The sequence below is a fragment of the Zootoca vivipara genome, chromosome 1 (assembly GCF_965207765.1).
Source record: "Zootoca vivipara chromosome 1, rZooViv2.hap1.1, whole genome shotgun sequence".
NCBI classification, from domain to species: domain Eukaryota; kingdom Metazoa; phylum Chordata; class Lepidosauria; order Squamata; family Lacertidae; genus Zootoca; species Zootoca vivipara.
Genome location: NC_142582.1, coordinates 92,027,294 through 92,039,942, shown reverse-complemented (window position 1 = coordinate 92,039,942; position 12,649 = coordinate 92,027,294). Strand labels below are relative to the sequence as shown.

At 43.2% G+C, this 12,649-nt stretch overlaps 2 protein-coding genes across 2 annotated transcripts in view; both read left to right on the top strand.

Moving 5' to 3' along the window:
• LOC132591998 (uncharacterized) overlaps positions 1–12,649 on the top strand; it is a 452,388-nt gene that overhangs the window by 57,091 nt on the left and 382,648 nt on the right. The gene's annotated exons all lie outside the window — the stretch shown is intronic.
• LOC118083547 (cytosolic phospholipase A2 beta) overlaps positions 1–12,649 on the top strand; it is a 44,187-nt gene that overhangs the window by 30,446 nt on the left and 1,092 nt on the right. Inside the window, exons 11-19 of the mRNA XM_035112065.3 lie at positions 2,229–2,364; positions 3,021–3,157; positions 4,036–4,258; positions 5,416–5,530; positions 6,164–6,301; positions 6,954–7,055; positions 7,759–7,941; positions 8,286–8,452; positions 9,492–9,678. Coding sequence (XP_034967956.3) covers positions 2,229–2,364; positions 3,021–3,157; positions 4,036–4,258; positions 5,416–5,530; positions 6,164–6,301; positions 6,954–7,055; positions 7,759–7,941; positions 8,286–8,452; positions 9,492–9,678 — 1,388 coding nt within the window. The remainder of the gene's footprint in view (positions 1–2,228; positions 2,365–3,020; positions 3,158–4,035; positions 4,259–5,415; positions 5,531–6,163; positions 6,302–6,953; positions 7,056–7,758; positions 7,942–8,285; positions 8,453–9,491; positions 9,679–12,649) is intronic.

Sequence of the window (12,649 nt, the reverse complement as noted above, 5' to 3'; positions counted from 1 at the left end):
ATCTTCCCACTTGCTCCTTGTATTAAAGCTGATGCCTTGCATTTGCATGCTGAATATCTCCCCCATCTTGCCACATAACAATATTTGCTCAGGAGCACCAATATTTCAGATTTTTATTTTAAAAACTAAACAGAAGTAAAACTCTTAAAAGAAATAATAAGCACTGCTTCTTTGTTGTTGCAGTTTTAAAAATTGAATATGTCCTGCGGGAGTCCTTGCTGGGAATCTTCCTCCCTTTAATAAATAAAATTTATTATTATTATTATTATTATTATTATTATTATTATTATTATTATTATTCCCTCTGATAATGCCGCCCCTGGTTCCTTGAGGGTGGCTAGTCTGCTTCTCAAGAAGTCCTCCTCTGTGTAATGATGTATGTGGTTGTTAGTTTACATTATGGTAGTGTAATTTGCACAAGAAGATAAAAAAAATAAAGCCAGTCTTTTGTACCTCACAGTTAATTGCTTTATTATAAAATTCATAAGACTTGCTTCTACCCACACTATATGTAGCTTTCTTAGTTGAAGCTAGGAGAAGTGCAGGTCTTTGTCTGTACAAATACACAATGGTTGTCAATACAGCTGGTTTAGTACAGACATAAAGACTGAACACGTTACAATGAGTGCACATGGAGCTGAGTGGGATCACATCTGCTGGCCTCATTTCTGTGTGGGGTTCAACATAAGTTATAGAGCACAGCTGGATTTTATATTCTATACCATATTTTTCACTCCATAGGACGCACCTGACCATTGGATGCGCCTAGTTTTTAGAGGAGGAAAATAAGAAAAAAAAATTGCTTTCTTGAATTGTCCTAGGCATAGCAGCCAACTCCTAGAGGCCTAGGTGCCTTTGCCCCCACATTAAATATTTGAGGAAGCTTCTTTTGCAAAGGGGGAAAGCTCCATTTTTTAAGGATCAGCTCAAAGTTGTGCAGCTTTTATTGCAAATGGGAAAAGGCCCATTTTGGGGGCGGGGGGAGTCAGCTCAGAGTTGTGCATCTTTTTTGCAAAGGGGGAAAGTTCCATTTTTAGGATCAGCTCAGAGTTGCTGAGTTTCCTTGCAAAGGGAAAAATCCTGTTTTTATGGGGTTCAACTCACAGTTCTGCAGCTTCTCTAGGAAATGAAACCCATTCCTACAGTTTCCAGACACATGATCTAATCAGCCAGTCACGTGTCTCCCTCTGCAGGCAACAACTGAGGGGGGCAGGGCGGGCGGGAAGGGAGCTAGCTCCCTTATCCCCCCAATCTCTTGCAATCAGCTGCTGAGTGGGTTCCTTTCAACGCTCTCTTGTTAGCCTTTAGCTCTTTCTTTAAAAAAAAAGCACAATCTGCCTTTAGTCCCTGGGCAATCCGGCTCCAGGGACCATGCATTCGCTCCATAAGACGCTCAGGCATTTCCTCTTACTTTTTAGGAGGAAAAAAGCGCGTCTTATGGAACGAAAAATACGGTATATTTTTTTAATGGGGCATCAACCCATTATATATTCCCTTCTTCTTGGACAGCAGCCCTACAAAGCACCTAATAGAACTTCATTTGGATGTCTGTGAATTCCTCTCATATCTTCCCTTCAGTGACTAAGTGCAGACTTCATCCATGATTCAGCCAAACTTCTCCTCCTCCTCCTCCTCCTCCTCCTCCTCCTCCTCCTCCTCCTCCTCCTCCTCAGTGAGGGCACCCGGGGCAATCCACCCCCACTGCCCCTCTTCCTATGCCCCTGCTTCCTGCTCGCTTCTTCCTCCTCTTGTCCACCGCCAGTTTGTTTACCACAAAGCCTGATGAAGAGTTCTAGAGGACCTGAAAGCTTGCACAGTATTTTGTAACATGTATTGTTGATCCACTAAAAGTATTGACCTAATTTGGACTTTGGAATTGTATTTAAAATTATGTATATCTATGTAATATTCTGCCCGATTTATCAGTTCATCTTTTTAAAAACAAATTAAACACTTCAGCCCTACAAATAGTACAGTATGTGAAAAGTAGGTGGAGTTCCCATTTAAAAGTTATATTTATACCTGATGTGTGAAAAGAGGAGGCCACCAAGGCAACACAGCAATTCAAAATAAATAATATCATGCCTTGAGTGGGAGTCTTGTTTTTTTCTGGTTCAGAATTTGACTGATGAGTCTTAGTTGTTGATGGAAGCTTGTGTAATTGCAGCTACTGTAAAAATGACCTGTCATCTGCTCTAAAGTGACAAGGCTCTGTAACTGTGTTCCAGTCCACAGAATCTTGATGTGCGTTTGGGATATGAGCTTTGTGCTGACGAGCAGGACTTCCTTCGCAAAAGGAAGAAGATCGTTGCTGATGCCTTGAATAAGCTTGTTAATATGAGACGAGGACTGTTTGAGGATGAGGTGCGTCTTAGCATCCTGTGATCTGTTTGGAAGATATTTGGTGACTCACATGTTTGGGATTGTTGTTTGAGTAGATTAGTATTCGACACAGGACTACCTTTGAAGTGTGAAGGTTCATGTACTGTAAGGGAGGTCCTGAAAACTACAATTCTGATGTCACTCAAACTTCTTGCCTTGTGTGAATTCCCGCTGTCTACTTCGCAACTTAAATAAATCCATAAATTCAGTGGGGGCCCTGTTCCATAACTTCTGCACTCATATAGGATAGCACAGTTTTGCACATGCAAAGTGAGAGCGAAAATGAGAGATTTGAGACTGAATCCCACCTTAGTGGTGACCAACCTTGTTCTTGGCCAGTGTTCCACATTCCATCCTCTATAAAGTCAGGATTTGCCTCACAGGACAGATGAGATTAAGAGAGCAGGACATTCTATAATTTATTCTAGGGATCAAACAAAATAACCTTTAATTCACAGATTACTTCCTTACTGCATTTCATCGTTTTCCAACCAGTATTTTGTTCTGTATGCATGCTGGAAAGCCAGGATTTTGAAATTCTAATCTAAATCAGTCACATTAAGCAGAGTCTTATAATGCAATCATTTGGGTTTTTGAGGTCATCGCTTATATTTTTGGTGATGCCATTGCTTTAACAGGTCCCTGTGATAGCTGTTATGGCAACAGGAGGCGGAGTCAGAGCCATGTCAGGATTGTATGGTCATCTCCTAGCACTCCAGAAACTCAACCTTTTGGATTGCATTTCATATATCACCACTTCTTCTGGGTCAACATGGTAAGGAGTTAGGAAAGTGTGTCACATTTAATTAGAATCCCAGCTATACTGGGCACAATCCATTTAGCATTCTACATGCTGAAGGTCAGTGGAACAAATATACACCTCAGCGAGATTTTCCATGACTAATATATTTGGTTCACACTCCAATAATATTTTGTGATGTGGGCCAACAGATACAAAATTAAGGAACCTGAGTTTCAATTCTGCTTCAGCCATAGTGGGATACAGTGCAATTGCAGCCTCAGTCTCTGCTGCTTGAAGGGATTGGGGTAAGGTGAGGTGACCCTCTGCTGGACTTCATCAGCCTCTGCCACTATGGAAGTCCCCATGGCACCTAGGGTGGTAGGAAGTTCCTGTTGGTGGCAGTGCCCTGAAACAAAGACATTTTGAGGCTGCAGAAGAATCCCTGTCAGGGAAAAAGCTGGGGTATGCCGTATTGGCCTGAATATAAGCAGCACCCTCATATAAGCCGTACCTTTAAAATTGGAGGGGGAGAAAAGAAAAATAAGGGGGGGAAACCCCCGAATATAAGCCGCTCCATTCCTCGCTGCTCCTGGCTGCATATTGGGCGGAGGAGGGGAGGGGGAGCCACACTGCGTTGCTGGCGGCTTTCTGCCTTCCTCGCGCTCTCCCTTCCCAGCCTTGGGGAAGAGAATGGGGGACTATGCCTGAGGCGCTTTGCCACTCTCCTGGCACTGTTTGCCCTGCGCTCCTGACTGCATACTGTAAGGTTGCGAATATAAGCCGCACTTTGACTTTTCACTGTCGGAATTTGGGGGGAAAGTGAGGCCAATAAGGTAAATAAAATCACCACCACCACCACCACCACCCTTGTTCTGTAAATACTGTACTGTTTTTTCTCCTCCCTTTCTTAGGACTATGACAGACTTGTACAGAAATACTGATTGGTCGCATGAAAATTTGGAAGAAGCAATCAAAGTAGTTAAAAGCAACATGTTGAAGAGCAAAATAGATGTTATTTCCATCGATCGACTGAAGTATTATCACAAGGAGCTGGTTGAGAGGGTTAAAAGGGGGCACCTTCGATCTTTTACAGCTCTCTGGGCCCTTGTTCAAGAAGCTTTCTTACATGATAAAGTATGTATATTAAATGTTGTGTTATTCCTAAACTAGGGGCTCTGATGGATCTCAGAGGGCTTACCTATTGAAAAATCCCTGCGCATGGAGGCAGTTTTTTTCCCAGTCAAAGAAAAGCATGAAAGACTCTCACACAACTTTAGGTTACACTGTTTACAAGAGTCATCTTTTTCCCTTTGACAATATTTTAGGTTTTGCAAGTGCTATTCTGAAACTAGTAACATCCCCTTCCCCTAAAACATTTCTACAAGAAAAGAACAGAGTGAAACTCATAGAAAGATTGGAGGGCTAGGGGTTGATTGTTTCTGTATTCATCTTAAACATGAAAATCATGTTCTTGGGGAGGGAAATTTGAAGCCAAGCCAATTCCCATGCTACCCTAAACTCATCTGCTAAAGGCTAGCACCAAACAAGGACCATCCAATTGTTGTGAAATGCCTTTGGCTCAATTTTTGGTGAGCCTGCAAGAGGCCAAGACTTACATAACAGCAGCTAAGCATCTTTACTGCCATGTGCTTGAAGTAAATGGGGAGAGAAAGTTGTATTCCTTGGGGCATTTGAGCTTTCCCCATCTTATCAGTGAAGAAGTGGTGGTGATGGTGTGTGTGTTTAGAAGACCTATAGTTCAGGGGTGAGTCACATTATTTCCATGTAGTAACTGCTATATTCAATCTTTGGCCTATCCAGTGAAAGGTGATAGCTCCTGCCAGTTCAGATAGAGAATACCAATGGTTTGACTCCATAGAAGACAGTTTCATATATGGTAGGAAGGGAATGGGCATGCCTGGTATTTCTAGATCACATTTTTCTTTTTGGGGGCGGTGGGAAGCTCATTTTCCTATTCCAGCATTAACCTTTCACTCAGAAAAAAATGGCCAAATAGTAGGCAAGGGATCCAGTAGAGGTGTTACAGTGAGATTTAATAATTTCTTCCTATAGTGTGAAACTATCCAGACCTATTCATACCCCACCCCTCTGGTTGGGTTTCCCCAGCCACTCTGGGTGGCTTACAGCATATATACTTGCAGAAAGTAAAGTCAGTAGTAGATGCGGGGTAGCGGGAATCAATATGGTTTCATAATCATCATTTTGATATTGGATGCTCATGAGATATTGGCTTCAATGGTTTTTTTCTTTTTCATTTACTTCCATATTAGGCAAATGACAGTAAACTCTCAGAACAGCGCCAGGCTTTGAATCAAGGCCAGAACCCTTTGCCCATCTACACAGCTATAAATGTCAAAGACAAAGTCAGCACCTTTGATTTCAGAGGTAGGTGTTGTAATGCTAACCTCACTGTTGTTGAATGGAATCCTTTATGCTGCTGCTGAATGCTTTGAGCGTTTAAAGACAGAGAGAAATTACATTTGGCTTTGCAGATGAGATACTTCTATTTTGTAGGGGAATCCATTTCTTAGAGTAGACCTTCAGAAGGTCAAATTAAACAACAGTCTCCTTAATTCATAAGTGGGAGTTTGGATTGCTTTTTTCTTTCAGTTTAAAGCTTACAGTCATATCAAACTGGTATTTAGAGTCCTTATGTGAAAAATATTTATACTTCTCGTATTGGCTTCTAGGGGATTCCTTTTCAATGGCTTTAACCCTGATTTGGAATAATCTGCTTTCTTTCCCTGAAAACCTGAGCCTGTTTCCATGTTAACTGCTTTAAAAATTGTAATGAAAACCAACGGTTCAAAATTTCAAATGGTGATATGTGAGATAATAATAAATTACCTTGTATCCCATGTCAAGATACAAAAATGGGACTCAATGGTTTGCTGTCTGATGATGCTACTTCTTCCACCAAGAGGATGTTGCTTAGTCCTTTTCTGCTTCTTTTTATGTTAGTGACCTAGCCATAAAGTTTAGAGGCATTTAACCTTCTGTACACTATTTTGTTTGCAGAATGGGTGGACTTCTCTCCTTATGAAGTAGGGTTCCCGAAATATGGTGTCAACATTCGTGCAGAAGATTTTGATAGTGAATTCTTCATGGGAAAGCTAGTGAAGAAGATCCCAGAATCCCGGATTTGTTATCTGGAAGGTGATCTGTTTACTCATAAGCTAAACTAGAAAACCTATCAGCCTTTTGACATCCTTGCGCATCTCCATTCTTCAATGTTATCAGTGCTTCATGACAACCAAATGATGCCAGTGTACAAGCATTTCTCATATTATTTTTAATAATGTTATACCTCATTGTTGATATATGATGTAGCTTATACAAGATTCTATCTCTGTGTAAAGAACAAACTCAGTTTCCCAAGACACCACACTCCCGTAAATGAGTGTGTCATGGTGTGATTATGCTCTTTCTGCTTTCCTTCCAGCTGTTGTTTAAATGTATTGTTAGCAGTGCTAATGGATGCAAATAATGTATGGAAGAAAGAACAACCAATTCCTTTAATGCTTTCATTGGAATCCAAAAATGCACAGTGTTAATTTTCCTTTGCCACTCACAGATTACTTTCAAAAGCAGCAGACTGACAAAATGGTTGAAAAAGTCATAATCTGAATCTACTTCCTGTGTTTCAGTGATATAGCAACATTTGGCCTCTCTTGTGGTAGCGTGACTAATAGCTTAGTGCTAAAGCAAATAATTTGCTTGTTCATTGAGCATATAGACACTGATTCTCCTGATTCTGGTGGTTAACTTGGGCTAGTAAAACGATTTTTCTGTGTGTTTGGACTTCCAGGTATCTGGACTAACATCTACTGTGTGAATCTTATGGATGGGCTGTATACTGCTTCAACAAAAGAAGAATTTTGGGATCGATGGGCCAAAGACCTGGCCAAGAGTACTGACCACTTTATTCTTGCTTGTACAGTTGTGGGTTGCATGCAGCTCCCCCAACATGCTTATTCCCTCCTCAAATTTGTCACATATATAATTAACTTTAAAATTAATGTTTAAAAATGTTTTTGACTGCTTCTATGGGCCACCCTCTGTGATGCCACAAGCCAGGCTGGTTCATAGAGAGGACACAAAATTTTGAAATCTTGATTTGGCAGTCTTGCATCACATCCCAATTCCTCAATTCTTTCCCCTTCCCTTCCAGGGCAAAAACAGTGGCATCCAGGAGCCATGTTGGCCATGGCTTCCATTCAACATAGCTCAAAGGCTAAGGTTCTGTCAGCACAAGGACCATCTGCTGGCTTCTGCTAGCACAACAATTTAATTGAATAAGGCTCTGCGAGTTTGAAGAGAAAACCATGAAACTGAGAGTGGGGGTTATAGTATAGCTTTGCTGGCAGGAACCCTGAACAGGAGCACCCCTATTAGGGGGATGAGGATACACTGCAACTTTGGGTTATTGGTCCCACTTACAAGCTTCAGTGATTGAGTTTTGTTTTCATTTTCCAAGAGTGTGCCAGTTGGATGATGCCTTTATCAGTGGAACATGGTTGTGTGAAAAAATACCTGAAGAACCTTGAAGCGTTATGTTCTGGAAAGGGAAGGGAAAGCTTCCAGAAATTAACTTCCTCAATATTTTATTCCAGGTGAAGAACATGAAGGATATTTCACGATCTATAAGCCTCCAAGTTGTGGGCCTGGAAAACTTGGTGAAATCTTTGATGATATTCTAACTGATCGTCCTTTAAAAGGGGAAACCCACAACTTCCTACAAAGTCTTGACTTTCATAAAGACTATTTGCAACAGAAAGAATTTATTGAATGGCGAGGTAACTAATAACTACTGTTTCCTAAAAGGTTTTGGCCCTTCACAACTAGCTCAGTTTTCTACAGCCATCAGAATATTCATCAAGACCCTCAGCAATTTTCAACTGGTCCATGAGTCTGGGAACCACGGTCCTATGTAATTTTCATTTTATAGCAAGGGGAGTGCTCTTGTGCAACTCTTGCTCAGTTTGCTGGGTTTACCCAGTAGAAGCAAGGTGAATTATTATGAAAAGGCAATGCAAATCTTACCAGTGATGGATGTTAATACCTGCTACCATGTTACTTTGACATAATCATCTTTCTCACGGTCATGCTGATAAAAAACCTTAAACCTTGTTTTTTTCAGATACTGTGTTTGATGCTTCTCCTAACAAGCTGACACCAGTGGAGAAATCACTGTGCTTAATAGATATAGGCTTTTTTGTTAACACCAGTATTCCACCACTCCTTAAGCCAGAGAGGAATGTGGATGTCATCATCATTGTGAGTTATGACATTAGCTCACCCTTCAAGGTAAGAAGGAATAAATTCTATATGGCTTTCCATCCCAGTGTCTGTAGCAAGGCGGCACCCCAGGAAGCTTTGAGACAGTTGTGGGGAGCGACAATAGTCTAGCAGGTTCCATCCTTGGCGTTTCTGGTTAAGGATCAGGTAAAGCGGTAATGGGAACCCCAGAGAGTTGTTGTCAGTCAGAGTATTAGGCAGGGTAGACAAATGATCAGATCTACTTTAAAGCAGTTTCAGTGCTTATAAGGGAAGCTGCCACACTGGCTCGGGGTGGGGGGGTGGGGAAGGCTTGCTGAAGCAAACATGATACCTAAGAGAGCTGGAAGTGGATTTAATGAGAGTCATAAAATCAGCTTTTGGAACATGATGCAGGTATGTATGTAAGCGGTTTATAAGGACAGGTTAGTGGAGTCCCTTCCTTGCTAATGCAGGGAGTTATAGGTGTACAGGGTTTGGTATACTCACTCTATCTCTGAATCCACCTTGCTATTCAAGAATCAAGTGCCACAGTGGCAGTGCCTTTCCTGCTGGCTCTGAAAAGGATTGTGTGGTCCCTGTAAAAAGTCACTAGGCTGGGATTTTAAAGGCTGCTGTTATTGGGTGTTCTCTCTCTCATTAGCAGAAATAATACACACACATAGATCCTATTGGACATATTTGATGATGATGATGATGATGATAATCTTATTATTTGTACCCCACCCATCTGTCAGGGTTCCCCCGGGCATTCTGGGTGGCTTCCAACAGAACACTAAAAACAGAATAAAACTTCAAACATTAAAAACTTTACCTTTTAATTTTAAATTTATGAGATGGGTAGGATATAAATTAAGTAATAATAATATCATTTTTCTATAACAATTGCTGTCAAAGCATCTTAGAGAATAGAACAGTAGCCTGTATTTTTGTATCACAGGTATGTGTTTTGTATTCACACCCCACATTTCAGCCCACTCTAGGTGGCCAATCATGGGTTAATTTAGTGTGAAGGTACTATTGACTTAAATTCTGATAAACAGAAAGTGTTGATTTGTGCCTTCTCTAGCAAATACTTTTGACGGCCAAATACTGTGAAGAGCAAAGTATTCCTTTTCCAAAAGTTGACCTAACCGAAGAGGACTGGGAGAATCCCAAAGAGTGCTATGTGTTCTCAGATGAAGATAACCCGCAAGCACCAATACTGATTTATTTCCCACCAGTATGCGCCTCCTTCAAGGAGTACAAGGCACCAGGTAAATCCAGCGTCCATTGCCTAATGTGTTTTTAACAGCAATCTCTAGTCTGAACTTCTCCGACTTGCTTCCACATTTAATTTTTTTGTTTAATCCATTTGTATTGGATGTTTCTATCACTAGGAACCCTCGCTGGTGCCTGCCATTTCCCCCCTCTTGGAATGTTGGTGCATGTTGACATAGCTTCATTGGGAGGGAGCTCTGGGGGAAACTGGCACCCGTCAGGATTTTTTTCCCCATACACCCACTTTCCCCTGCCAGCAACACAGAGAGGAAAGGGAGAGGTTTGCTGATTTATACACCCACCCACCCACCCACTCACTGAACACAGGTCTCTGAAATAACTAAAAACCTGTCTCCTCCCCACCCCCATCCATATGAGAGATGGAAGGGGAGTGTGTACACCCTGGGTGAGAAGTAGGAATGGCTTGATTGAATTTTTTTTTGTACCTTGCTGTGTAGTATATTGGCATTCCCAGTATATATCTAGCGTTATTTATATGCATCTTGCTATGTTCTATGCAAACATGTCCCAGAATTGGGAGCAGTGGTGGCATTTAGTTAGTTGGGTTGTGGAATAGCTGAAAGGGTGCGGAAGAGTCAAACTTTGACTCCTGAGTTATCCAATAGGTTTTGTGGCAGGAGGTTTATCACAGAAGTGCTAGGCCAGCTATTGTTTACACATAAAAGACTCTGGCTGTGTCTTCTAACTTTTCTAAGCAGCTAAATAATACAAGAAGCAAGTAAGCAATCTATTTTTAAACATCGATAATTTGGAATTTGTATGTAGTGAATCCATCACTCCAAACTGTAAATGTGGGAATGGGGTGGGCCTAACATAAGATTCCACTTTCCTTCCAATAAAAGGCCAATGAGAATATATGGAAAGAATGCCGGAGCCAAGATTTGCAGTCTTCCACCTTGGCCCCAAACTGTTAATTGGAGACAAGCAAACATGAATCCCAGACAGTAACACATTTCTGAGCTACAGGCTCACATGGCAGCTGTAAAACTGTACAAGCAGGAGGCTTGCCAATAGGAAAATATAGTAGGGCTTCATACTGCATAAGAGTGGACAAAATTCAAAAAGGGAGGGAAATGCTCTGCAATTATCTCCAAAGCTTGCCCCAGCCATGGTGAGATTCAATAGGTGTCATTTCCCAAATTGTTTGCAGAAACCACACATTATTTATTCACTATGGACCTTTTCACCTTTTTTAGAGGCCTGGGAAAAGAATGCCCCTGGCTTCTACCTCCACCCCTATGGATGGGGTGGGGAGTTGATTCAGTGCGCTCTTAAAGGCCAATTTATGTAATCTGCATTTTCTGAAACAATATGCGGACCCAAACACAGCCATCCTTCAAAATTCCATTCTCTGAATTTTGCACAGCAGTTCCCCAGCCAAGTAGTACCGTGTTTCCCACATTTTAAGACACTGTCTTATATTAATTTTACTCAAGAAAATAAGCCTATGGCTTATTTTCAGGGGGTGTCTTTTTAAAAAAATATTATTACTGTAAGTACCCCTCCTTACCGCGGCCAGCACTGCTGCTGTTGGGTCCCGCTGGCTCAGGGCGCACAGCAAGGAGGACGCCTCTGGCCAAAGGTTTAAGGGTGTGTGTGTGTCGGGAAGTTTCATTTGGCGGGGGGGGGGGAGTTGGAGGCACAATTTTCCTCCATTGCAGGGCCTTCGTGGTCCCTTCCAATTCCACAATTCTGTGAAACCGGAGGACATCATAGTCAATGTTGGCATATGATAAAGGTGACCCTAAGCAAACCAAGCCGAGAACGGATGGCACAGGCAGAAAAGTCCCTCCTCCCCTCCTCCCCTGACGCTGCGGTAGACCTGCTGGCGGTGCTGAGCGGGGGCCCGAGGCCGTAGAGCATGGCTCGCACAGGTGGCTGTAGCGGGAGCGCAGGGGCTGCCGTGGGGCTGAGCTGCAGCATGTGGGCGTCGCTGCTGTTGTTGCTGCTGCTACTGCTGAGGCTGGCGCCGGCGGGGGACATGCCCCCGTGCCTGTGCCCGTGGCGAGGGCGCTGGCCGGCTCGGCGCGCTGCGCTCGGCTGCTGCGCCGCACAGAGCACCGGATCAAGGAGCCGGTCCGCAGAGTTAGCGTCCAGCAGCGCCGCACGGAGCATCGCCTCCTCAATCCGGCATGGCGCTGCTGGGCGCTGACTCTGCAGACCGGCTCCTCGATCTGGTCCTCCGCGCAGCGCTGATCAGCGCCGACCCGACAGGCTGCCAGATCAAGGAAGCAGCCTGCTGGGTCGGTGCCCAGCACCAGATCGAGGAAGCTTCCCAGGGTTGGGGGGGGGGGAAGAAAGAGGGAAAAGGTGTCGGCGGGGAGAGAAAATGTGCGAGTCCTCTCCCCTTTCTTTCCTGCTTAGCCGGCTTGCAGGCAAGCTGAAGCAATCGAGCCGACGTCTCTAATGACAGAACAGCCGTTTTCTCTCCCTGCCGACACCTTTTCCCTCTTTCTTTCCCCCCTCCCACCACCCTGGAAAGCAACGGAGGCGAGGATCAATTGCTTTGGCCCGGGGGTTGCCATTTTACAGGAACAAACGTGAAAAGAAAAAAGAGGCAACAAGCCCGGTCAGCGGCGTCTCCCTCCCTCACCCAAATGGAACTTCCCGACACCCCCCCTTAAACTTTGGCCAGAGGCGTCCTCGGGCCCCGTTCACACCTTCACTGCTGGGCACCGACCCTGCAGGTAGACCTATGTCTTATTTTCAGGGTATGTCTTATATTTTAAAAATCTTAAAAATCCTGCCATGGCTTACTTTATGACTACGGCTTAAAAAGGGGGAAACACTACAAAAACATATCTGCTGGGGTAAAGTGTGCATATGAATGCATGCTTGGCAGAGCACACAGGTTCACACAACAACAAAACAAAAGAATTTGCAAATATGCATTGTTGCTATCAAAGGAGAAATTTTTGGGGGGACTTTTAGCTGGCTGAATGAAAG